The 24,703-nt window shown below is 43.4% G+C and overlaps 2 protein-coding genes across 2 annotated transcripts in view; one reads left to right on the top strand and one right to left on the bottom strand.

Moving 5' to 3' along the window:
* The window catches only part of cdk12 (cyclin dependent kinase 12), a 66,763-nt gene that overhangs the window by 35,800 nt on the left and 6,260 nt on the right, over positions 1-24,703 (top strand). The window contains exons 8-12 of the mRNA XM_078529522.1: positions 6,927-7,028; positions 7,904-7,981; positions 17,250-17,366; positions 21,032-21,163; positions 23,230-23,432. Coding sequence (XP_078385648.1) covers positions 6,927-7,028; positions 7,904-7,981; positions 17,250-17,366; positions 21,032-21,163; positions 23,230-23,432 — 632 coding nt within the window. The remainder of the gene's footprint in view (positions 1-6,926; positions 7,029-7,903; positions 7,982-17,249; positions 17,367-21,031; positions 21,164-23,229; positions 23,433-24,703) is intronic.
* The window catches only part of pgap3 (post-GPI attachment to proteins phospholipase 3), a 257,051-nt gene continuing 256,733 nt past the window's right edge, over positions 24,386-24,703 (bottom strand). Inside the window, exon 9 of the transcript XR_013573399.1 lies at positions 24,386-24,454. The gene's annotated coding sequence lies outside the window, so the exon portion shown is untranslated. The remainder of the gene's footprint in view (positions 24,455-24,703) is intronic.

The raw sequence follows: 24,703 nt of genomic DNA, 5'->3' as shown, positions 1-24,703 counted from the left end.
CATAATGCTCATTTGGAGAGCTGGTGCAAACACAGTGGGCTGAATAGCCGCCTCCTGTGCTGTAAACATTCTGTGATTCTGTGTGCTGGTCATGTTCATTGTTTATCCTGGCTCAGTTATGCTTAAATTAGTGAACTGTTTCTGAGAGAGGCGGAGTTATACTGGAGTTAGTAACCTGCCCCTGAGTTTAGTAAACAGTTGCTGAGATTAGTAACCGGTCCCGGAGGTTAGTAACCGGTCCCGGAGGTTAGTAACCGGTTCCGGAGGTTAGTAACCGGTCCCGGAGGTTAGTAACCGGTCCCGGAGGTTAGTAACCGGTCCCGGAGGTTAGTAACCTGTCCCGGAGGTTAGTAACCGGTCCCGGAGGTTAGTAACCTGTCCCGGAGGTTAGTAACCGGCCGCAGAGGTTAGTAACCGGCCGCGGAGGTTAGTAACCTGTCCCGGAGGTTAGTAACCTGTCCCGGAGGTTAGTAACCGGCCGCAGAGGTTAGTAACCTGTCCCGGAGGTTAGTAACCGGTCCCGGAGGTTAGTAACCGGTCCCGGAGGTTAGTAACCGGCCGCAGAGGTTAGTAACCGGCCGCGGAGGTTAGTAAGTGGTCCCTGAGATTAGTAAGTGGTCCCTGAGATTAGTAAGTGGTCTTCAGGATAGTAACCAGTCCTGGTGATTTGTAACCCATCTCTGAGGTTCATGAACGGCCCCAGAGGTGAGTAACCGGCCCCTGAAGTTTGTAAATTTATATTGAAGTTACTAAACTGTTACTAAAGTTAGTAAAACGTTAATGGAGCTGACAGAGTGCTGATAGGATTGACAGTTAACAGTTCTCGCTTCTCTTTCTGTTACAAGCCGAATGTAGCTTATCTGCTCCAGGGCCAAAGATTTGGTTTCTTGTTCCTGACATACTGTGTATTTGGGGACTAAAGTAATGCTGTTCTGCTGTCAGTTGGTGACTTGGGGCTGGATGGTGTAAACTCTGTGCCCTGGATACTGTTAGCTTCGAGGATCAGAATAAGAAATAGGAGGAGTAGGCCATTCAGCCCTTAGAGCCCTCTCTGCCATTCACTGAGATCATGGCTGATCTTCTACTTCAAAACCATTTTCCTGCACTATCCCCATATCCTTGGATGCTCTTAATATGTAGAAATCTATCAGCCTTGAACATACTCAATGACTGAGCCTCCAAGGCGCTGAGAATTCCAAAGATTTGCCACCCTCTGAGTGAAGAAATTCCCCCTCAGCATTAAATCAGTATTACATTGTCTCCATGGTGGGGACAGGGAGCCACTTGCGGACCCCTTGAACCTTCTCATGGATCCTATGGGCCATGGCCCCGACTGAGACTGCCCTTGACATCAAGGCCACAATTGACAGAGTGTGGCATCAAGGAGCCCGAGCAAAACTGGGCTCAGTGGGAATCAGGGAAAACTGTCCACTGGTTGGAGTCATACCTAGCACAAAGGATGATGGTTATGGTTGCTGGAGGGCAATTGTCTCAGTCCCTGGATGTTGCTGCAGGAATTCCTCAGAGTAGTGTTCTCGATTCAACCATCTTCAACACCTTCATCAATGACCTCCATCTTAAGGCTAAAAATGGGGGTCTTCGCTGATGATTGCAAAATGTTCACCATTCACAACTCCTCAGATATTGAAGCAGTCCATTTCCTTATTCAGCAAGACCTGGAAAACACAAGAAATAGGAGCAGGAGTAGACCACATGGCCCGTCGAGCCATCCAATATGATCATGGCTGATCTTAGGCTTCAACTCCACTTTCCTGCTCGCTCTATATCCCTTAATTCTCTGAGAAATCAAAAATCTGTCTATTCCAGCCTTAAATGTATTCAACAATGGAGCATCCACAACCCTCTGAGTAGAGAATTCCAAATATTTGCAACCCTTTGAGGGAAGTAATTTCTCCTCATCTCAGTCCTAAAGCCCCTTATCCTGCGACTGTGCCCCTATTTTTAGATTCCCCAGCCAATGGAAACAATCTCTGTGTCTACCTTATCAAGCCCTGTCAGAATTTTGTAGGTTTCAATGAGGTTGCCTCTCATTCTTCTAAACCCCAGACAGCATAAGCCCAATTTACTTAGCCTCTCATCATCGGACAACCCACTCATCCCAGGGACCAATCCAGTGAACCTCCACTGTACCACCTCCAATGCAAGTATATCCTTTCTTAAATGTGAAGATCAAAACTGCACACAGTATTCCAGATGTGATCTCACTAAAACCCTGTACACTCCAACCCCCTTGCAATAAAGGCCATCATGCCATTTGCCTTCCTAATTGCTAGCTGCACCTGCATGCTAACTTTGTGTTCCTTGTGCAAACACACCCAAGCCTCTTTGAACATCAACACTTACAAGTTTCACACCTTTTAAAAAATATCCTGCTTTTTTGTTCTTAGAACCAAAGTGAGTAACTTCACACTTCCCCACATTATCTCCTCCTGCCATCTTGTTGTCCACTCACATAACCTGTCTGTATCTCTTTGCAGCCTCTCTGTGTCCTCCCCGCAGCTTACCTTTTAACCTAGCTTAGCAAATTTGGATACATTGCTCTCTGTCTCTTCATCTAAGTTATTAATATAGATTGTAAATAGTCGAGGCCCCAGTACTGATCCTTGCGGCACTCCACTATTCACTCCCTGCCAACTTGAAAAAGCCCTGCTAATGTCCACTCTCCATTTTCTATCTGTTAACCAATCCTCTAACCATGCTAATATATCACCCCCAACTCCATGAGTCCTTATCTTGCCTGTTAACCTTTTGTTTGCACCTTATCGAAAGCCTTTTGGAAATCCAGGTATACTACATTAACTGGTTCCCCTTTATCTGTTTAAAAATAAGGGGTGGCTTATTTAAAACAGAGATGAAGAGAAATTTTTTCTCTGAGGGTCATGAGTCTTTAGAACTCTCTTCCTCAAAAGGTGGTGGAAGCAGAGTCTTTGAATAATTTTAAACCAGAGGTAGGTACATTCTTGATAATTAAGAGGATAGGTGGGAATGTGGAGTTGAGGTTATAATCAGAACAGCCATGACCTAATTGGATGGTAGAGCAGGCTTGAGAGATCAAGTGGCTTACCCCTGCTCCTAATTCGTATGTTCTTATATATGTATCTACCCTACTAGTTATATCCTCAAGAAACTCATAAATTTGTCAAACAGGATTTCCCAATTGTAAAACCATGTTGATTTGTTCTAATTTTTTGCTTTTTGAAGTGCATTGTAAAGACTTCTTTAACAATAGATTCCAGCGTTTTCCCAACAACTGATGTGAGGCTAACTGGCCAGTGGTTCAGTCTTTTCTCTCTCCCTCCCTCCTTTCTTGAAAATTTGTGTAACATTTGCCAACTTCCAATCTGATGGGGTGTTCCTGAATCTAAGGAATTTTGGAAAATCATAGCAAGCACATCCACTATCTCTGCAGCTCTTTTAGAAACCGAGGGTGTAGGCCATCAGGTCCTGGGGATTTGTCGGATTTTAGTCCCTCAAGTTTCGCCAATGCTTTTTCTCTCCTGATATTAGTTAGCTTAATTTCCTCACCCTGTTTAACCACTAGGTTACTGTCTATTTCTGGTATGAAACTTTTGTTTTCTACTGTGAAGACAGATGCCCAATATTTGTTTAATGTCTCTGCCATTTCCTCATTCCCCATGATAACTTCTTCTGTCTCTGAGTCTCTGCTTCTGAAGGGTTTATGTTTACTTTAGCTACTCTCTTCCTTTTTATATACTTATAAAAGCTCTTACAATCTGTTTGTACATTCCTGACTAGTTTACTCTCATATTCTATTTTATCTCTTTTTATCAACTATTTTGGTGGTCCTTTGCTGGCTTCTAAAACATTCCCAATCGTCAGCCTTGCTCCTGTTTTTTGCAACATTTTTAGCCTCTTCTTTTAACCTTATGCTATCCTTAACTTCGTGAGTGAGCCACAGATGGGTCTTTCTTGCTGAATTTTTGTTTTTCAATGGAAAGTAATTTTTGTTGAAGATTTTGATTTGTTTCTTCAAATATTTCACTGTTCATTTACCTTCATACCTTTTAGTCTATTTATCCAATTAACCTTAGCCAGTTCTCCTCTCATACCTATGTAATTGGCTTTGTTTAAGTTTACGATTCTTGTTTGTGATTGGAGTATGTCACTTTCAAACTTAACATTGGATTCAATGGCATTCTGATCACTATTTCCCAGTGGATCTATTACCACAACATTACTAATTAACTCTGCATCATTACACAATACTAGATCTAAGATAACTTTATCCCTAGTTGATTCCACAACGTATTGCTTCAAGAAACTGCCACAAAAACATTTGACAAACTCATCTTCTGGACCACTCTTGCCAATTTTATTGTTTCAGTCTATATGAAGATTAAAGTCCCCCATAATTATTACATTGTCTTTGTTACAAGCTCCAATAACCCTGCCCAATGGTTTAACTGTAGTTAGGGGGGCCCATAAATTACTCCCACCAGTTTTTTCTGACTCTTGCTATTCCTAATTTCCACCCATATCAATTCTACTTCATGACATTTGTGGCGTGACATTGGGCTGATCAGTGGCAAGTAACATGTTGTGGAGTTGAGGTTACAATCAGATCAGCCATGATCTTATTGAATTGTGAAGCAGGCTCAAGGGGCCGAGTGGCCTACTCCTGCTCCTAGATCATACGTTTGTATGCCACAAAAGTTCCACAAGAGATAATCTAACTATCTCCTCTTGATATTCAATGACATTACCATATCTGAATCCTGCACCATCAATATCCTGAGGGTTACCACTACCCAGAAACTGAACTGGACCAGCTGTAAAAATACTGTGGCTACAAAAGCAGGTCAAAGGTTAGGAATCCTGCAGCGAGTGGCTCACCTCCCGACTTTGCAAAGCCTGTCCAGCATCTACAAGACACAAGTCAGGAGTGTGATGGATAACTCTCCACTTGCCTGGATGTGTGCAACTCCAACAACAGACAAGAAGCTTGCCACCATCCAGGACAAAGCAGCCCACTTGATTGGCACCCCATCCACCCTTAAACATTCACTCCGTCCACCACCAAAGCACAGTGGCAGCAGTGTGTACCATCTACAAGATGCATTGGAGCAACTCACCGAGGCTCCTTCAACAGCACCTTCCAAACCCATGATCTCTACCACCTAGATGGGAAGGGGCAGCAGATACATGGGAACACCACCACCTGGAAGTTCCCCCCAAGCAACTCACCATTTTGACTTGGAAATATATCGCCGTTTCTTCACTGTCACTGGGTCAAAATCTTAGAACTCCCTCCCTAACAGCACTGTGGATGTACCTACATCACATGGACTACAGCGGTTCAAAAAGGCAGCTCACCATCACCTTCTCAAGGGCAACTAGGGATGGGCCATAAATGCTGGTCTAGTCAGCGTTGCCCACATTCCATGAACAAATAAATTAATTAAACCTTGTATAGACTAGTCTTGTTTTCTCTTGAATATAAAAGATTAAAGGGTGATATAATTGATGTGTTTAAGATGATTAATAGATTTGATAGGGTAGATGGAGGGAAAATATTTCCTCTGGTGGATGATTCCAGAACTGGACGCAGAACCTTAAAATGAGAGCCAGGCCATTCAAGGGTGATGTCAGGAAGAACTTCTTCACATAGGGGAGTGGAAGCCTGGAACTCTGTCCCCCATTAAGCTATTGAGGTTGGAGGTCAATTGAAAATTTCAAAACTGAAATGAATAGTGTCCACGCACATTCCTTGAATGGCCACTTCCATTGGGGCCCTCAGATTACATAATGTTGCTGCCGCTGCTCAGTTCAGATCAACTGGAGCCGAAACTGAGACCTTGACACTGATGCAGATAAAAGCAGAGGTTTCCCAACCTGTATTATGACAGTTTGATGACAGTTATGTTGCTGGCCAGTTACAGCGTTGCTGCCCACATTAATCTGATAAACTCCACCTGGATTAGTGAATTTTTCATTTCCCACATTGAAACTGTGAGTCAGATCACTGAATTGAAACCCAATTATCTTTGATTTTGAGGCAGTTTTTTCTTTTCCATGACTTCTTGGATGTGTATCATCTGGAAGCTGTTGGGAGAGTAACCTTTACTTGTTCTTTGATGGACAAAAATCTGAAGTTGGGAGCTGGGCCTAAGTTGTTGACATAGAACATTGCCTGATGTTAGCTGCGTTCTGACCCATTTATAGATGTCACAACTTCTGTGACCTGAAGTAGCCTCATGTTAAATAAACATTCGGATTGATCCAGGCAGATTCACAGCTGCACCTGCCTCATGTCACAGCACGAATATTCCACACGGGAACAGCATGAGAGCATCTGCAGGCAAAGGAGCAATACGTGCCCAAGGAGTGGCCATGTAAATGGGGCACTCAGGGAAACCTCAGTTAAAAACTTAACAAATGTTCCAAGTCTATTAGAAATTAAAATCCTCACTGTGCTGAAAGCTGTGAGACATTTGCACCTGGGTTTTCACACTAAAAAGCCTGCAAGGCTTCAATTGTTTTGACCCTGACTGGAACATTTAATGGAGTTGACTAATGCAACACCAAGAAATCCAGGCTGCACAGTACTCTGGTTACACTCGGATTGCACTCTGGTCGCGCTCGGATTGCACTCTGGCTACACTTGCATTGTGCTCTGATTGCACTTGGATTGCACTCGGTTGCGTTCCGGTTATGCTCGTATTGCGCTCTGGTCACGCTCAGATTGCGCACCTGTTGCGCTCGGGTCGCACACCGGCCACACTTGGATTGCACTCCGGTCACGCTCTGACTGCAGCCCGTTTCTGGTGGCGGGTAAAACACAATGGTTTCTTTGTGCTTTGAACTTTGTGATGTTAGCATTATTGTAGAATATTGCTGCTTTGTTCAGAGTGACACACTTCAATGCTCCAACTTTTGTTTCCTAGCCGTCCGTACACTAACAAAGTCATCACACTGTGGTACCGCCCACCGGAATTGCTGCTGGGGGAGGAACGATACTCTCCAGCCATCGATGTTTGGAGCTGTGGGTAAGTGCAATGTGTGTTGTTCTGAAGACTATACATGGCACTGGCACAATTGCTGAATTATCCTTGTTCAAATTATTTTACAGTTTATTATTTCATAGAGCCCAAAGCAAAATCAGAACAGCTATGATGCTGTTTGCAATAAAAAGGCAAAAGGGGCTGAGATTCAATACTGCGGAGGATGGAGGAGAGCAGGAAACACTAGAATGGTACTGCAGAGAGAGGGGAGAGTGAGAGGCTTGGTGTTGTGAGCTCCTGTCATAGATCACATGAATGGAAATAATATGCCATACAGTAAGTGACTGATACCAAGAGGAAGAAGCTGTAAAAAGAAGAGATAATGTAGGTCAGAGGATTGGGGGAGAAGCAAGTATTTGGAATAGAAGTTTGAGGATGGAAAATAGGAATCTTCAAACAGAGATAATTTAAACAAGTCAAATGAGAGAACAGGTGAGGGTTCATCCCTTGATGCAAGCAGCAGAAAATGATATTGTTTTTATGTGAAAAGTGAATTAATTCTTTTTTCCTGCTTTTGTTATATCTGAGGTTTGGCGCACAGTGAAATTCCATAGTTATAAGAAAGCTTCCCTGGTTTAAAAAGAAATTCTGCAATAAATTGTAGGTGTTAGCAACTTCCTAAAGCTATCTGTACCGCTGGAATTATGTCTGATTACTGTGAGCTGGGGACTTGGTGCAACCTAGACGCGTGCGCGTGTGTGCAAGCTGTGGCCTGAGTGTAATCTGGGGACCTGCATGTGAGCTTTGGGCATGCGTGCATGCAAGCTGGGAACATGTGCATGCGAGCTGGGGGCCTGCATGCTTCTGAGCTGGAGGCCTGTGTGTGATCATATTGCTAACTCAGTCTGTTCTGTTTGCAGGTGTATCCTTGGGGAACTCTTCACTAAAAAGCCAATCTTTCAAGCCAATCAGGAGCTGGCGCAGCTTGAACTCATCAGGTAGTGAATGAATTTAAGATGTTCTGTTGGTGATTGAGAGATAACCATTGCTAATTCATTTAATTGCACAGGGTTGCCCCTGTTCGATCAGTATTTATTATTGACAATGTCCCAACTGTTGCTTGAAGGGGCAAGTAAAAATTTGAGTGACAGTACACCCATCAAGTCATCTTTTCCTCTGTGATGTTATCTTGATGGTTCCATGACTTCATGTTGATTGGCCCCTTATCCTGAGACAGTGGCCCTGTGTTCTAGATTCCCCAGCCAGAGGAAACAACCTCTCAGTGTCTAGCCTGTAAAGCCCTTTCAAAATCTTATGTGTTTCAATGAGATCACCTCTCATTCTTCTAAACTCCAGAGCATATATACCCAATTTACTCACTGACTCATCCCAGGAACCAACCTAGTGAACCTTTGCTGTACCTCTTCCATTGCAACTATATCAAATGTAGGTCCCTTACAGTCTGAAACAGGAGAATTTATAATAGAGACCAAGGATATGGCAGAGCAATTAAACAACTACTTTAGCTCTTTCTTCACAGAGGAAGACACAAATAACTTCCCAGGAATACTAGGGAACCAAAAGTCTAGTGAAAAGGAGGAATTTAAGGAAATCACGATTACTTAAAAAGCAGTGCTGGAGAAATTAATGGGACTGAAAACCGATAAACCCCCAGGACCTGATAATCTACATCTCAGGGTACCAAAGAAGGTGACCTTGGAAATAGTGGATATGTTGGTTGTGATCTTCCAAAATTCTGTAGGCTCTGGAACAGTCCCTGCAGGTTGGAGGGTGGCAAATGTAACCCCACTATTTAAATAAGGAGGGAGAGAGAAAACAGCGAATTACAGAGCAGTTAGCGTAACATCAGTGGTAAGGAAAATGCTAGAGTCTGTTATAAAGGATGTGATAACAGGACACTTAGAAAATATCAACGGGATTGGACAAAGTAAACATGGATTTATGAAAGGAAAATCATGTTTGACAAACCTACTGGAGTTTTTTTGAGGACGTAACTAGCAGAATAATTAAGGGAGAACCGGTGGATGTGGTTTATTTGGATTTTCAGAAAGCTTTTGATAAAGTCCCACATAAGAGGTTAGTGTGCAAAATTAAAGTACATGGCACTGGGGGTTAATATATTAGCATGGATTGAGAATTGGTTAGCAAACAGGAAACAGAGTAGGAATAAATGGGTCTTTTTCGGAGTGGCAGGCAGTAACTAGGGTACCACATAGATCAGTGCTTGCGCCCCATCTAATCACAATATAAATCAATGATTGGATGAGGGAACCAAATGTAATATCTCCAAGCTTGCTGACAGCATGAAACAGGGTGGGAATATGAGTGGTGAGGAGGGTATTAAGAGGCTTCAAGGTGATTTAGACAGTTTGAGTGAGTGCGCAAATACATGGCAGATGCAGTATAATGTGGATAAGTGTGAAGTTATCCGCTTTGGTAGGAAAAACAGAATGGCATAGTATTATTTAAATGGTGAAGGATTGGGAAATGTTGATGTACAAAGGGACCTGGGTGTCCTTGTATACCAATCACTGAAAGCAAGCATGCAGGTACAGCAAGCAGTTAAGAAGGCAAATGGTATGTTGGCCTTCATTGTGAGAGAACTTGAGTACAGGAGCAAGGATGTCTTACTGCAGCTGCACAGAGCCTTGGTAAGACCACACCTGGAGTGGTGTGTGCAGTTTTGGACTTGCCTAAGAAAGAATATACTTGCCATAGTGGGAGTGCAACGAAGGTTCACCAGCCTGATTCCTGGGATGGCAGGATTATCGTATGAGGAGAAATTGGGCCGATTAGGCCTGTATTCACTGGAGTTCAGAAGAATGAGAGGGGATCTCATTGAAACTTAGAAAATTCTGACTGGGCTGGACAGACTAGATGCAGGGATTATGTTTCCTCTGTCTGGGGTGTCTAGAATAAGGGGTCACAATCTCAGGATACGGGGCAAGCTATTTAGGACTGAGATGAGGAGAAACTTCTTCACAGAGGGTGGTGAATCTGTGGAATTCTCTGCCACAGAGGACTGTGGAGGCCAAGTCACTGAATGTGTTTATGAAGGAGATGGATTTCTAGACTCTAAGGGCATCAAGAGGTATGGGGAGAGAGCGGGAGTATGGCATTGAGATAGAGGATCAGTCATGATATTGAATGGCGGAGCAGGCTCGAAGGGCTGAAACACCCACTCCTACTTTTCTGTTTCTATCCTTCATTAGAGAAACTGCGCACAGTACTCCAGGTATGGTCTCACCAAAGCCCTGTACAATTATAGTAAGACTTGCTTATTATTTTACCCCTATCCCCTTGCAGTTAGAGCCCAATATGCCATTTGCCTTCCTAATTGTTTGCTGTACCTGCATGCTGACATCTCTGTTTGCTCCTTGTATGAGTATACCCAAGTCCCTTTGAACATCAACATTTACAGTTTAAAGTTTTGCGCCTTTTAAAAATATTCTGTTTTTCTATTCTTACTACCAGAGTGAATAACCTCACACTCCCCACATTATAATCCATCTGCCACTTGCTTAACCTGTTTATATTTCTTTGCAGTGTCTTTGTTTCCTCTTCACAGCTTTCATTCCCAACTAGTTTACATCATCAGCAAATATAGATATGTTACTGTTGGTCTTTTCACCTAAGTCATTAATATAGATTTCAAGTAGCTGGCACCACATCCACAAACATTCACTCCCTCTACCACTGACGCAATGTAGCAGCAGTGTGTACCATCTACAAGATGCACCATAGGTAGCACCTTCCAAACTCAAGACCACTACCATCTAGAAGGACAAGGGCAGCAGATAGATGGGAACACCACCACCTGGAAGTTCCCCTCCAAGTCACTCACCATCCTGACTTGGAAATATATCGGCGTTCCTTCACTGTCAAAATTCTGGAACCCCCTCCCTAACAGCACTGTGGGTGTACCTACACCACATGGACTGCAGTGGTTTAAGAAGGCAGCTCATCACCACCTTCTCAAGGGCAACTAGGGATGGGCAATAAATGCTAGCCCAGCCAGTGACGCCCACACCCCATGAATGAATAAAAAAAAAAGCACCTAGCACTGGTCCTTGCAGCACTCCACTAGTCACAGCCTACCAACTTGAATATGCCTAGTTTATCCCTACTCTTTGCTTCCTGACCATTAACCAATCCTCTACCTGTGCTAATATATTAGATTTAACTCCATGAGTTGTTATCTTGTGTATTAACCTTTTATGTGTTTGTGACAGTCCTCATACATGAAATGAAAAAAGTTAGCATGGTGGTGCAGCAAGTATTGTGTGCAGTTCTGGAATCCGCATTATAGGAAGGATGTGATTGCACTAGAGAAAGTGCAGAGGCAGGATGTTGCCTGGGCTGGAGAGTTTTATTTATGAGGAGAGATTGGATAGACTGGGGTTATTTTCCCTGGAGCAGAGGAGATTGAGGGGGGACATGATTGAGGTGTATAAAATTATGAGGGGCATAGATAGGGTAGACAGGATGGAACTTTTCCCCTTAGTGGAGGGATCAATAACCAGGGGGCATAGATTTGAGGTAAGCGGCAGGAGGCTTAGAGGGGATGTGAGGAAGAATTTTTTCACCCAGAGGGTTGTGGGAATCTGGAACTCACTGCCTGAAAAGGTGGTAGAGGCAAAAACCCTCATAACATTTAAGAAGTATTTGGATGTGCACTTGCGATGCCATGGCATATGAGGCGATGGGCCTAGTGCTGGAAAGTGGGATTAGAATAGTTCGGTACTTGTTTGACCGGCGCAGACTCGATGGGCTGAAGGGCTTTTTTCTGCGCTGTTGGCCTCTATGACTCTATGTGGCACCGTATAAAGGTATATATTGAATACCTTTTGGAAATCCAAGTATTCGTTTGGTCATATAAAATTTGAGTATTGCTGGAAAAAGAGACTTTTTTGTCAAAGCTTTTTGTCTTGCACTCATCAGGATAATTTGCAAGAAAATACCAATGTCAGGAGAAATAACATATTTACCCTGTATGAGAAGACAGTGTTGATTGGTTGGCAAGTGGACTCTGATTGGTAGAGGCGTTGCCATGGAGAATGCACCATGAGAATGGCGACTGACAGTTATGAATTTCAGTGCCAGTGTGATGCTAGGTATGTAGGCTGTACGTCCCAAATTTGGCGGATTGTATCAAACAGCATGTCCCTTCCGCTGTTCACAACGGGCAAGGTATGACTGTACCCATCCAGCCCGTGCTTGCAAAATTCAAAACACAGTGTCCAACATTAGATGTGATTCTGTAATTGGACAACATTTGCTAAATAATCCTCAGTGTGCTAAGAATTATACTGACAACCAATTTAAGATTGTTAGCGTGGCGCATTTGCATGTATTGGAAGCTACATAAATTAATGTACAGGGCCCTGTACTTCACAGAAAGAATATGTACACACATTGTGCCTGTTTCAGCTACGCAAAATAAGTGACAGACATTCGCTGATTCACTCCCCAGGGAAATGTCTTCACCAATCAGAGTCAAGCTGCCTCGTTTAAATCTCAAACATGCTGGGCAGTTAACTGTCGGTCACCATCAACTGGTGTGTTCTCCATGGCAACGTCTCTACCGATCAGAATCCACGTGTTAATCAATCAGCACTCTCCTCTCATACTGTATAAATACGTTGTTTCTCCTGACATTGGTATTTTCTTGTGAATTGCCCTGATGAGTACAATATAAAAAGCTTCGACCAAAAAAGTCTCTTTTTTCAGGAAAAATCCAAGTATATTACATTTACTGGTTCACCTCTATCCATTATAGTAGTCAAAAATCTCTTAATAAATTTGTCAAATATGATATCCCTTTCATAAAACCATGTTGACTTTGCCTAATCATACTGCGATATTTTTTAAAGTTTCTTTTATTCATTCATGGAATGCGGGCACTGCTGGCCAGGATTTATTGCCCATCCCTAGTTGCCCTTGAGAAGGTGGTGGTGACCGCCATCTTGAACCGCTGCAGTCCATGTGGTGTCAGGGAGGGAGTTCCAGGATTTTTACCCAGCGACAGTGAAGGAACGGCAATACATTTCCAAGCCAGAATGGTGTGTGGCTTGGATGGGAACTTCCGGATGGTGGTGTTCCCATGTATCTCCTGCCCTTGTCCTTCTAGATGGTAGCAGCTATGGCTTTGAAAGATGCTGTCTGAGGAGCCCTAGTGAGTTCCCACAGTGCACCTTGTAGATGGTACACACTGTTGCTACTGTGCGTCGGTGGTTGAGGGAGTGAATGTTTGTAGATGGCGTGCCAATCAACTAGGCTGCTTTGTCCTGGATAGTGTCAAGCTTCTTGAGTGTTGTGGGAGCTGTACTCATCCAGGCAAGTGGGGAGCATTCCATTACACTCCTGACTTGTGCTTTGTAGATGGTGGACAGGCTTTGGGGAGTCAGGAGGTGAGTTACTCGTCACAGGATTCCTAGCCTCTGACCTGCTCTTGTAGCCACATTATTTATATGGCTAGTCCAGTTCAGTTTCTGGTCAATGGTAACCCCCAGGACGTTGATAGTGGAGGATTCAGTGATGGTAATGTCATTGAATGTCATGGGGAGTTGGTTAGATTCTCTCTTGTTGGAGATGGTCATTGCCTGGCAGTTGTGTGCATGAATGTTACTTGCCACTTGTCAGCCCAAGCCTGGATATTGTCCAGGTCTTGCTGCATTTAGACATGGACTGCTTCAGTACCTGAAGAGTTGCGAATGGTGCTGAACATTGTGCAATCATCAGCGAACATCCCGCACTTTTAACCTTATAATGAAGTAAGGTCACTGATGAAGCAGCTGAAGATGGTTGGGCCGAGAACACTACCCTGAGGAACTCCTGCAGTGATGTCCTGGAATTGAGGTGATTGACCTCCAACAACCACAACCATCTTCCTTTGTACTAGGTATGACTCCAACCAGTGGAGAGTTTTCCACCAGATCCCCATTGACTCCAGTTTTGCTGAGGCTCCTTGATGCCACACAGTCAAATTCTGATGTCAAGGGAAGTGACCCTCATCTTACCTCTGGAGTTCAGCTCTTTTGTCCATATTTGAACCAAGGCTGTAAGGAGATCAGGAAGTGAGTGACCGTGGTGGAACCCAAACTGAGCAACAGTGAGCAGGTTATTGCTAAGCAAGTGCTGCTTGATAGCACTGTTGATGACCCCTTCCATCGCTTTACTGATGTTCGAGAGTAGAGTGATGAGTGCGGTAATTGGCCGGACTGGATTTGTCCTGCTTTTTGTGTACTTGACATACCTAGGCAATTTCCCACATGGTCAGGTCATTGCCAGTATTGTAGCTGTACTGGAACAGCTTGGCAAGGAGTGAGGCAAATTCTGGAGTACAAGTCTTCAGTGCTATTGCCGGAATATTGTAAGGGCCCACAGCCTTTGCAGTATCCAGTGCCTTCAACCTTTTCTTGATATCACGTGGACTGAATCAAATTTGCTGAAGACTGGAATCCGTGGTGCTGGGGGCCTACGGAGGAGGCCAAGATGGATCATCCACTCGGCACTTCTGGCTGAAGATTGTTGCAAATGCTTCAGCCTCATCTTTTGCACTGAAGTGCTGGGCTCCCCCATCATTGAGGATGGAAATATTTGGGCATTGTTAAGACTTTCTTAATTAGGTGGAGATGATGGCACAGTGGTAATGTCACTGGACTAGTAATCCAGAGATCCAAGCAAATGCTGTGGGACACGGGCTCAGATCCCACCACGGCAGCCAGTGGAACTTAAATTCAATTGATAAATCTCGAATTGAACTCTAGTCTCAAGCTAGTAATGGTGAGCATGACACCTATCATTGATTGTTGTAAAAACCCACCTGGTTCATTAATGTCCTTTAGGAAAGGAAACCTGCCATCCTTACCTGGTCTGGAGTACATGTGACTCCAGACCCACAGCAATGTGGTTGATTCTTAACTACCCTCTGAAATGGCCTAGCAAGCCACTCAGTTCTAGAGTAATAGCAATAAGTGCTGGTCTTGCCAGTGACGCCCACATCCTATAAAAGAATAAAAAAGATTCCAGCAGTTTCCTGATGACTGATGTCAGTCAGGCTTCGTTTTTTAAATTTATTCTTTCATGGGGTGTGGGCGTCTCTGGCTAGGACAGCATTTGTTACCCAACCCTAATTGCCCTTGAGAGGTAGCGGTGAGCTGTCGTTCCCTGTTTTCTCTCTTCCTCCTTGAATAGTGGAGCTATAATTGCTATCTCATTGAAACTTTCAGAATTCTTACAGGGCGTGACAGGGTAGATGTAGATAAGATGTCTCTCCTGGCTGGTGGAGTAGATGATCAGCCATGATCTGAATGAATGGCAGAGCAGGCTCGAGAGGCCGAATGGCCTACTCCTGCTCTTATGTTCCTATGTTAACTTCCAATTTGCTGAGACCGTTATTGCATCCTGGGAATTTTTGAAAATCATAACCAACACATCCACTATCTTTGCAGCTATCTCTTTTAGAACCCTAGGATGAAGGCCATCAGGTCCTGGGGCTTTGTTGGTTTTAGTCCCAATATTTTTTTCTCTGTTGATAGTAATTATCTTAATTAAATAGTCACTTGGTAGTACAGAACTTGAGTATTGCTGAAAAAAGAGACATGCTGTCGAAGCATTTTGTCTTGCACTCATCAGGCCAGATGCAAGAATACCAAATTTCAAAGGAAACAACAGTTTATACTGCCTGAGAAAAGGGCGCTAACTTGTTGGCAAGTTGACTCTGATTGGTCGAGGCATTGCCATGGAGAATGCACCAGGGAACAATACCCAGGCTTTTGTTTAATTCAAAAAAAATGGTGTAATGCCTGGACATGTTCCTTTTGTCTGCAGAGGATAAGCCCCCATGTATGATTATATGTAGTTTCTAGCAAGCATAAGTGAGCCTCATTGTGAGCCCGACTGATAATGTTAATTTGGTTGTTAGTGTAATTCTTAGCATGCTTGGGATTGTTCAGCAAGTGTTGGCCAATCGCAGAATCACATCTAATATTATTATCTGGGTTTTTCTTGCATGGGCTGGTTGATTACGGTCAATACGCTACCTGTTGCGAGCAGCCAAAGAGATGTGCTGTTTGATACAGCAGCCAGTCATAGGGATGTACTGCCTACATACCTGGCATCACAGTGGAACTCATATACCACATTACTCATTTGTGTAGTAGGCAGAACATCTTTTTGGCTTGACGGCAGCATCTGTTAGTGGAGAATACCACTTCTGTTGCTGCTGCATAGTAGCAGCATGAAACGGCAAACTTCACCTGTTGCTCAAATATTTAGGTACAAGGTAATTTGAGGTAGACTGGGCACTTTTCATGTCCAAAAGTGGTGACCTTAGGCCCATTCGTGAGTATGCGCTATACATAGTGAGCAATGATCTGATTGGGGTAGCCATTATCCTGCAGTATTGCTTTGATGTGCCCTATTTCACCATCAAGCTTGCAAGATGTGCAAATGGCTATTTATGAGGTTGCCGATTAGGCCAATCTTACAGCACGTGGAACTGTAGGAATCCAAACACACACATTCATCTGTGAAGGTAGGCTTGAGGTAGATGGTGGTAGAGAACCTGTTAGCGGATTGCTCAACTAGCACATCAAAGAAAGGATGCTCGCTAAATGCGCCATTTTAAAGATGAGTCTGAGTGCAGGGTGGAGCGCATTAAGGTGTAAAAGGAAATTCTTATATGCAGCTGCAGATTCAAATATAGCAAACATATCATCTGCGTATCGGAAATATGCAAGGGATGCGAGGTTAGGGGTCATTCCACCGAAAATGTGTTTCTCGTGGATACCGATGAGAATGACAGCCTTTTCAGTGACACCTCACATTCCTCACTCTATTTCTGATATGTAATTTGTGTCTTCTATTGTGAAGATAGACACAGAATATTTGTTCAATGTCTGCCATTTCCTCATTCCCCATGATAGTTGCTCCTGTCTCTGCTTCTATGGGGCCAACATTTTCCTGCTTTTTATACACTTGTAAAAGTTCTAACAACACAGCCTATGATGAGTGTATATTTGCTACAAGTATTCTTTGCGAGGCCATACACATGACACTTGCATGCTGACAGTTGGACCATTGTGGTTGATTTCCTAACCACACCAAGTGGGGGCTTGTTTTGCCAAGTAAATATTAGTCACTTCTCTGGCATCATTGAAAGAATGAATGATTTATGAAAGGTTTCACTGAGGTGTTTCTGGTTGGAGATGATCATTCTGTTCTGTGCTTTTGTTTTCTCAGTCGATTATGCGGAAGCCCTTGTCCTGCTGCTTGGCCTGATGTCATTAAACTGCCGTATTTTCACACGATGAAACCGAAGAAGCAATATCGGAGACGCCTTCGTGAAGAGTTTGCATTGTAAGCTTCAATAACAGTCAATGTGACAGCAGGAGTTCAGTGCAATGGATGTTAAACCTGTCATTGGGAGTGTCTCAAGGGAGCAGTGTAAAGGGAGCTTTACTCTGTATGTAACCCTGTGTTGTAGCTGTCCTGGGAGTGTTTGATGGGGACAGTGTAGAGGGAGCTTTACTCTGTATCTAACCCCATGCTGTATCTGCCCTGGGAGTGTTTGATGGGGACAGTGTCAAGGGAGCTTTACTCTGTATCTAACCCCGTGCTGTATCTGACCTTGGAGTGTTTGATGGGGACAGTATGAATAAAGATTTATTCTATATCTTAGAATCACGAATTACAGAATGGTTACAGCACTGAAGGAGACTGTTTGGCCCCGTCCATGTCAGCTCTCTACAAGAGCAACTTAGGTGGTCCCAATACCCAGTCCTTTCCCCAAAACACTGCCAGTTTTTTTCTCACCAGGTACTTATCCATTTCCCTTTTCAAACCTATGATTAAATCTGCTTCCACCACACTCTCAGGCGGTGCATTCTAGATCCTAACCACTTGCTGGATAAAAAGCTTTCTTCCCATTCTGCCATTGGTCTTTTGACATTCACCTTATATCAGTGTCATCTGGTTCTTCACACTTCTGTCAATGGAAACAGTTTTTCTGTATCTACTCTGTCTAGACCTCTCATGATTTTGAAAACCCCTATCAAACCTCCTTTCAACCTTCTCTAGGGAGAACAACCCCAGTTTTTTCCTGTCTATCCACATAACTGAAGTCCCTCATCTCTGGTACAATTCTTGTAAATCTTTTCTGCACTCTCTCCAATACTTTCACACCCTTCCTAAAGTGTGGTGCCCAGAAGTGGACACACTACTCCAGTTCAGGCAAAATCAGTGTAAAGGTTCATTATAACTTCCATGTTTTTTACTCTATGCCTTTATTTATAAAGCCCAGGATCGCCAATTCCTTTTAATCACTTTCTCAAACTGCCCTGCCATCTTCAACGATTTGTGCACATATAACCCCCCAGTTTCTGTGCTCTTGAACCTCCTTTAGAATTGTGTACTTTATTTTATATTGCCTGACCTCGTTCTTCCTGCCAGAATATATCATTTCATACTTCTCTACAATAAATTTCATCTGCAAAGTGTCTGCCTATCCGGCAGGCTGTATATTTCTTCTTGAAGCTTATCACTATCTTTCTCACAGTTCACAATTCTTCCATGTTTTGTATCATCTGCAAATTTTTAAATTATGCTCTGTATACCCAAATCTCGATCATAAATCTATATGTCAAGAAAAGCAGTGGTCCTAGTACTAATCCCTGGCAAACTCCACTGTATACATTCCAGTAGACCAAAAAATTCACCATTACCCAGTCTTTCCTATCACTCAGCCAGTTTTGTATCCATGCTACCACTATATCTCTTATACTATGAACTTCAGCTTTGCTGGCAAGCCTGTTATTGGCACTTTATCAAACGCTTTTTGGAAGTCCATGTACACCTATTACCCTCAGCCACATTACCCTCTTCAGCCTTCTCTGTTATCTTTTCATAAAACTCAATCAAGCTAGTTAAACATGGTTTGTCTTTAACAAATCCCTGCTGGGTTTACTTAATTAATTCACATTTGTCCATTTAACTGTTAATTTTGTCCCAGGTTAGTATTTCTAAAAACTTTTCTACAACAAGGTTAAACTGACTAGCCTGTAAAGTTCAGTGGACACTCTGAGCCAGTGGGCACTCCAGTGAAGGTCAGTGGGCTCTCGGCTCAAGGAAAGTGAGGCAATAATCTGAATTTAAAAATTAACATTTGTCACACTGTACAGTAAAGATGCTTAAATCTGAGTTATTTTGTGTGCATTCCAGTGACAGTTCTTCCAATTATTGCTCAAGTCATCTTTGTAGCTCACACCTCTGCCTGATCAGAGCAGCATCGTAACAGTTTAATGCAGCCCAGCTGCTGGCCTTCTCACACCTGGGAGAGGTACAGCACGGGGTTAGATACAGAGTAAATCTCCCTCTACACTGTCCCCATCAAACACTCCCAGAACAGGTACAGCACGGGGTTAGATACAGAGTAAAGCTCCCTTTACACCGTCCCCATCAAACACTCCCAGAACAGGTACAGCACGGGGTTAGATACAGAGTAAAGCTCCCTCTGCACTGTCAACAACTTTGCAGAGAAATTACAGAGTGTTGTAAAAGACTAGGGTTGTTATAATGTGGGATTTAATTATCTTAATATTGATTGGAATAGTATTGGTGTAAAGTGCAGAGAGAAGAAGCATTTCTGAAGTGTCTTCAGGTGAGTTATCTTGATCAGTATGTTTGTGGCCTTAAGAGAAAAAAGGCATTGCTGGATCTGGCTCTTGGGATTAAGATGAGCCCAGTGGATTAAGTGTTAGTGGAGAACATTTAGGGTACATTAATTATTGTATCATAAAGTTTAGGTTAGCTATGGAAAAGACAAGGAATAACCTAGAATAAAAATAATTAATTGATGGAGAGCCTATCTTGGTGTGATGAAAACAGGTCAGGCCCAGGTAAACTGAGTTGAAGATTGGCAGGCAAAACTGTAACAAACTGTGGACTGCCTTTAAAGAGAACATGATTCAGGTACATTCGAGATCCATCCCTACAAGAGGGAAAGGTAAGACGAACAAAGCCATAGCTTCCTGGATGATGAAAGAGATAGAGACTAAGATAAAACAGAAAAAGGGTGTGTATGACAGATGTCAGATTGATAATACAAGTGAGAACCAGGCTGAATATAGCAAGTTTAGAGGGGAAGTGAAAAAGAAAAGAGGCAAAGAAGGAGTATGATAAGAGACTGGCAGTTAACATAAAATGGAATTCCAAAGTCTTTTATGGGAATATAAATAGTAAAAAGGTAGCAGGAGGAGGGGTGGAGCTGATTAGGGATCAAAATGGGGATTAATGCGTGTAGCCAGAGGGCACGAATAAGGTACTGAATGAATATTTTGCATCAGTGTTCATCAAGGGAGTAGACACTGTCAAAGTCAGTGAAAGAGGAATTAGTTGAGACTCCGGATGGACTAAAAATTGCTAAAGAGAAGTATTAGAAAGGCTAGCTGTACTTAAAAGTCGGTAAATCCCCAGGGCTGGATGAGTTGCATCCAAGGATGCTGACGGAAGTAAGTGAGGAAATTGCGGAGGCAATTGCCAAGATCTTCCAATCCTCCTTAGATACAGGGGTGGTGGCAGAAGATGGGAGAATTTCAAAAGTTACACCCCTGTACAAAAAATAGTGTAGGGATAAACCCAACAAAGAGAGGCACAGCACGGGGTTCGATACAGAGTAAAGCTTCCTATACACTGTCCCCATCAAACACTCCCAGGACAGGTACAGCACAGGGTTACGTAGGTCGACCTTCACCAGAGTGGACACTAATGCTTGGAGTTTGTAGTTGAACATTGGCTAGTTTTATTTACATGGCAGCAGCTGTTTAATATGGTGTATTACCTGTGGCTGCTATCATGCGGCAGCTGACAATGCACAGTGAATTTTTTTAATGCTTTTCTCTGCCTTTATTGTAGCTTCGGGTTTTTAAGCTGAGACTTCACTATAGACTGAGTTTCCCTGGGTTTTTGGAGTTGAACACATCTGTTGTTTCTCAATGTAAGAATGTTGATGTTTGCTGTCTCTGCAGCATTCCTCTCCCTGCACTGGATCTACTTGATCACATGCTGACCCTTGACCCCAGCAAACGCTGCACTGCTGAGCAGACCCTCCAGAGTGATTTCCTGAAAAATGTCGATCCCACAAAAATGCCGCCTCCTGAGTAAGTATCAGTGCCAACAGCTATTCTGGATTTTTGAGGCTTAGGAAGCAGCGATATTTTACATTGCTCTCTCCTTTTTAAAGTTTTACCATTGTGTGTTTATGCTCTCATCTTATTCTCTCTTTTAAAATGTTTCATCTTACATTTCTCTACATTAAATGAGACCTCTACAGTGCCAATATTCTAGGCCAGTGCTTCCCAGACTTTTTTCTGATACAATCCCATTTTAACATTTGAAAATTAACACAGCTCAGATGCCAGCAAAAACAAAGCAGCACAGTAATATTCAGCATATAATTATTAAAGTTTGCATATTACACATCAACTTATAATACATCATATAAACATGAAAGTTTGTGATGAAAATTCCAGGCCCTTTGTGAGCGGGCTGCTGCTGGTCGCTAAATCCACACCTGCTTCCATCGTCCCCACTCTGGAAGCAGCTCAGGAAAATCTGACGCATTTCCGTAGACGTATTTTCATCACAGCATGCCTGATCAGAGCCACCACAGTGGATCAGTGTCCCAACACTGGGAGTTTGTCTTGTGATTGCTTACCTCTCACTGCCAGGACAAAACGAGGGGACAGAAGATGAATGTGATTTTATTTCTTGCAACCCAATGGGGTTGTGACCCACAGTTTGGAAACTGCTGTCCTAAGCTGTCTTACAGTCACTCACAGTCCTCATAACAGTAAACCAATTTCTTTCTTTATTTGTTGTCTGTCAATGTTAGAAAACACAGCAGCCAGTTTGAGCAGAAAAAGATCCTGCAAACACAATTAAGATAAAATACCAGTTAATATGTTTTGATGGTGTTGGTTGAGGGAGGAATTTTAGCCAGGATGTTGGAAGAATTGAAAATGAAATAGTGCCATGCAATCTTTACATCCATTGGAACAGGCACAAAGGGCCTCAGCTCAACATCTCATTGTAAAATGATGACTTCAACAGTGCAGCACTCCCTCAGTACTGACCCTCTGACAATGCAGCACTCCCTCGGTACTGACCCTCCAACAGTGCGGCGCTCCCTCAGTACTGACCCTCCGACAGTGCAGTGCTCCCTCAGTACTCACCCTGTGACAGTGTGGCACTCCCTCAGTGCTGATCCTCCGACAGTGCAGCACTCCCTCAGTATGGGGAGGCGATGGCGTAGTGGTATTGTCGCTGGACTAGTGATCCAGAGACCCAGGGTAATGCTCTGGGGACCCGGGTTTGAACCCTGCCATGGCAGATGGTGGAATTTGAATTCAAGAAAAATCTGGAATTAAAAGTCTAATGATGGCCATGAAACCATTGTCAATTGTTGTAAAAACCCACCTGGTTCATTAATGTCCTTTAGGGAAGGAAATCTGCCGTCCTTACCTGCTCTGGCCTCCACGTGACACCAGACCCACAGCAACGTGGCTGACTCTTAAATGCCGTCTAAACAAGGGCAATTAAGGATGGCCACATCCCTAGAACGAATATTTTTAAAAAGTACTGACCCTCTGACAGTGCAGCACTCTCCAGTGCTGACCCTCAGGCAGTGCAGCATTTCCTCAGCACTGACCCTCCAACAGCTCAGCACTTCCTTAGTACTCACCCTCTGACAGCACAGCACTTCCTTAGTACTGATCCTTCAACAGTGCAGCGCAGTGACCCTCTGACAGTGCAGCATTCCCTCAGTACTGACCCTTTACCAGTGCAGCACTCCTTTGGTACTGCCCTACCTAAACTGTAATAGGGTTGTTAGGGATTGGGATTGTCATGAATTGTTAGGGACGAGGCTATTAGGGGTGGGAAATGACTGAACTGTAAGCATGTCATAGTTTGTTTGATAAAGTGAGAGAATGAGATATTGGGAAGGTTCTGTAGGTGGGAATCAGAATTTGAGTGATGGTTCAGTATTTGGACTGATGTAATACTCCCTGTCACTTTAGTTCCATGTGTAATCGTTTTAATTTGTCTGCCTTGTAGAGTTTTTAGTGTAATATAAGCAGAACATGCTAATTCAGATTTTCAATGTCTGCAATACTTTGCTCTTGTCATAGTTTTTAGTGTGTGCTTTTTAAAAACTATTTTTCAGCCTTCCTCACTGGCAAGATTGCCACGAGCTCTGGAGTAAAAAGCGTCGACGACAGAAGCAAGCGGGAATCATTGAAGATCCGCCTGTGCAAAAGTCAGCTCGTAAAGAAACCGTGATCAGCACTGATGACAGTAGGAACAGCACACCACAGATTGCCCCACCAGGACAGAGTAAAGCACAGAGCAGCACCACAGACGTGGGCGGTGAGTCAGTCTGAATGAAAATGACCATTGCTGTTGATCAGATGACTCAGAGAAATTATGCAGGGAACTTTGACGGAGATTTGTATTTCAGGGAGTGCGTGATTGATGTTTGAAAAGTTTTGTGATCAGTCAGATAGATGGCTAAGTACGTTGCTTCCTCCTAGTACGAAGCACACTTCTCGTGTATGGATCCCCCACTTATCGGCAGCACAGCTGTTCCTGGGTAACAATTTGCAGGATTTTTCTGGGGCAGCTCCATGTGTAACCATTGCTGATACCTGCTGGTTGCTTCACAGTATAAGGACAGGCTGAGATGGATGGAGTTTAGTGACAAAAAAAGACAGGCACTTTTGACACCCACTGGTCCTCCAGTAGCACTACACAAGCAAGGAATTCATTCTAAACTCTCACCACTGTTCTAGGTAAAACCCAGTGACAAAGTAAAATATATCACCTATATCGTGAATGTTTTATGGAATGTTTTCTCATCATCTTATATGATGGTTATTGCCCCTCCAAGGTCTTTTCACTTTTAGTTAAGTTACTAGTCAATATTCAATGATGTTCCTCACAGATGGTCACCATTCAGGGCAAAGCAGCCCGTTTGATTTGCACCCCAACTACAAACATTCCCTCCCTCCACCACCGACGCACAGTAGCAGCAGTGTGTACCATCCACAAGATGCACTGCAGGAATCCACTAAGGCTCCTTAGACAGCACCTTTCAAACCCACGACCACTACCAACTAGAAGGACAAGGGCAGCAGATAGATGGGAACACCACCGCTTGGAAGTTCCCCTCCAAGGCATTCACCATCCTGACTTGGAAACATATCACCGTTCCTTCACTGTCGCTGGGTCAAAATTCCTCCCTACCAGCACTTTGGGTGTACCTACAGCACATGGACTGCAGCGGTTCAAGAAGGCAGCTCACCACCAACTTCTCAAGGGCAATTAGGGATGGGCAATAAATGCTGGCCCAGCCAGCGACACCCACATCCCATGAAAGAATAAAAGAAAAACTAAGTGTAGTGTTTGGGCGAAGCAGGGTTAGAGGGTGAGGGGAGAATTGAAACAGGACACTAGATGCAAATCAGTCCTAATTTTGAAGTCATATGTTCTTCATTTTTAATTACTTTATTGCTCAATTATTTATTTTCTAGCATTCTAAATTACTAAATTTCTGGTGGAACTGTAACTACATTCCCTGATGCCCTGGTGATGCAGCACTTCTACTGATGGTTACATAGACAGTTTCCAAAATAAATGCA

Source organism: Cetorhinus maximus, chromosome 25 (assembly GCF_964194155.1).
Source record: "Cetorhinus maximus chromosome 25, sCetMax3.hap1.1, whole genome shotgun sequence".
Lineage (NCBI taxonomy): Eukaryota > Metazoa > Chordata > Chondrichthyes > Lamniformes > Cetorhinidae > Cetorhinus > Cetorhinus maximus.
Note: the sequence above shows the minus strand (reverse complement) of the source record. Positions and strands in the feature narration are given on the sequence as shown.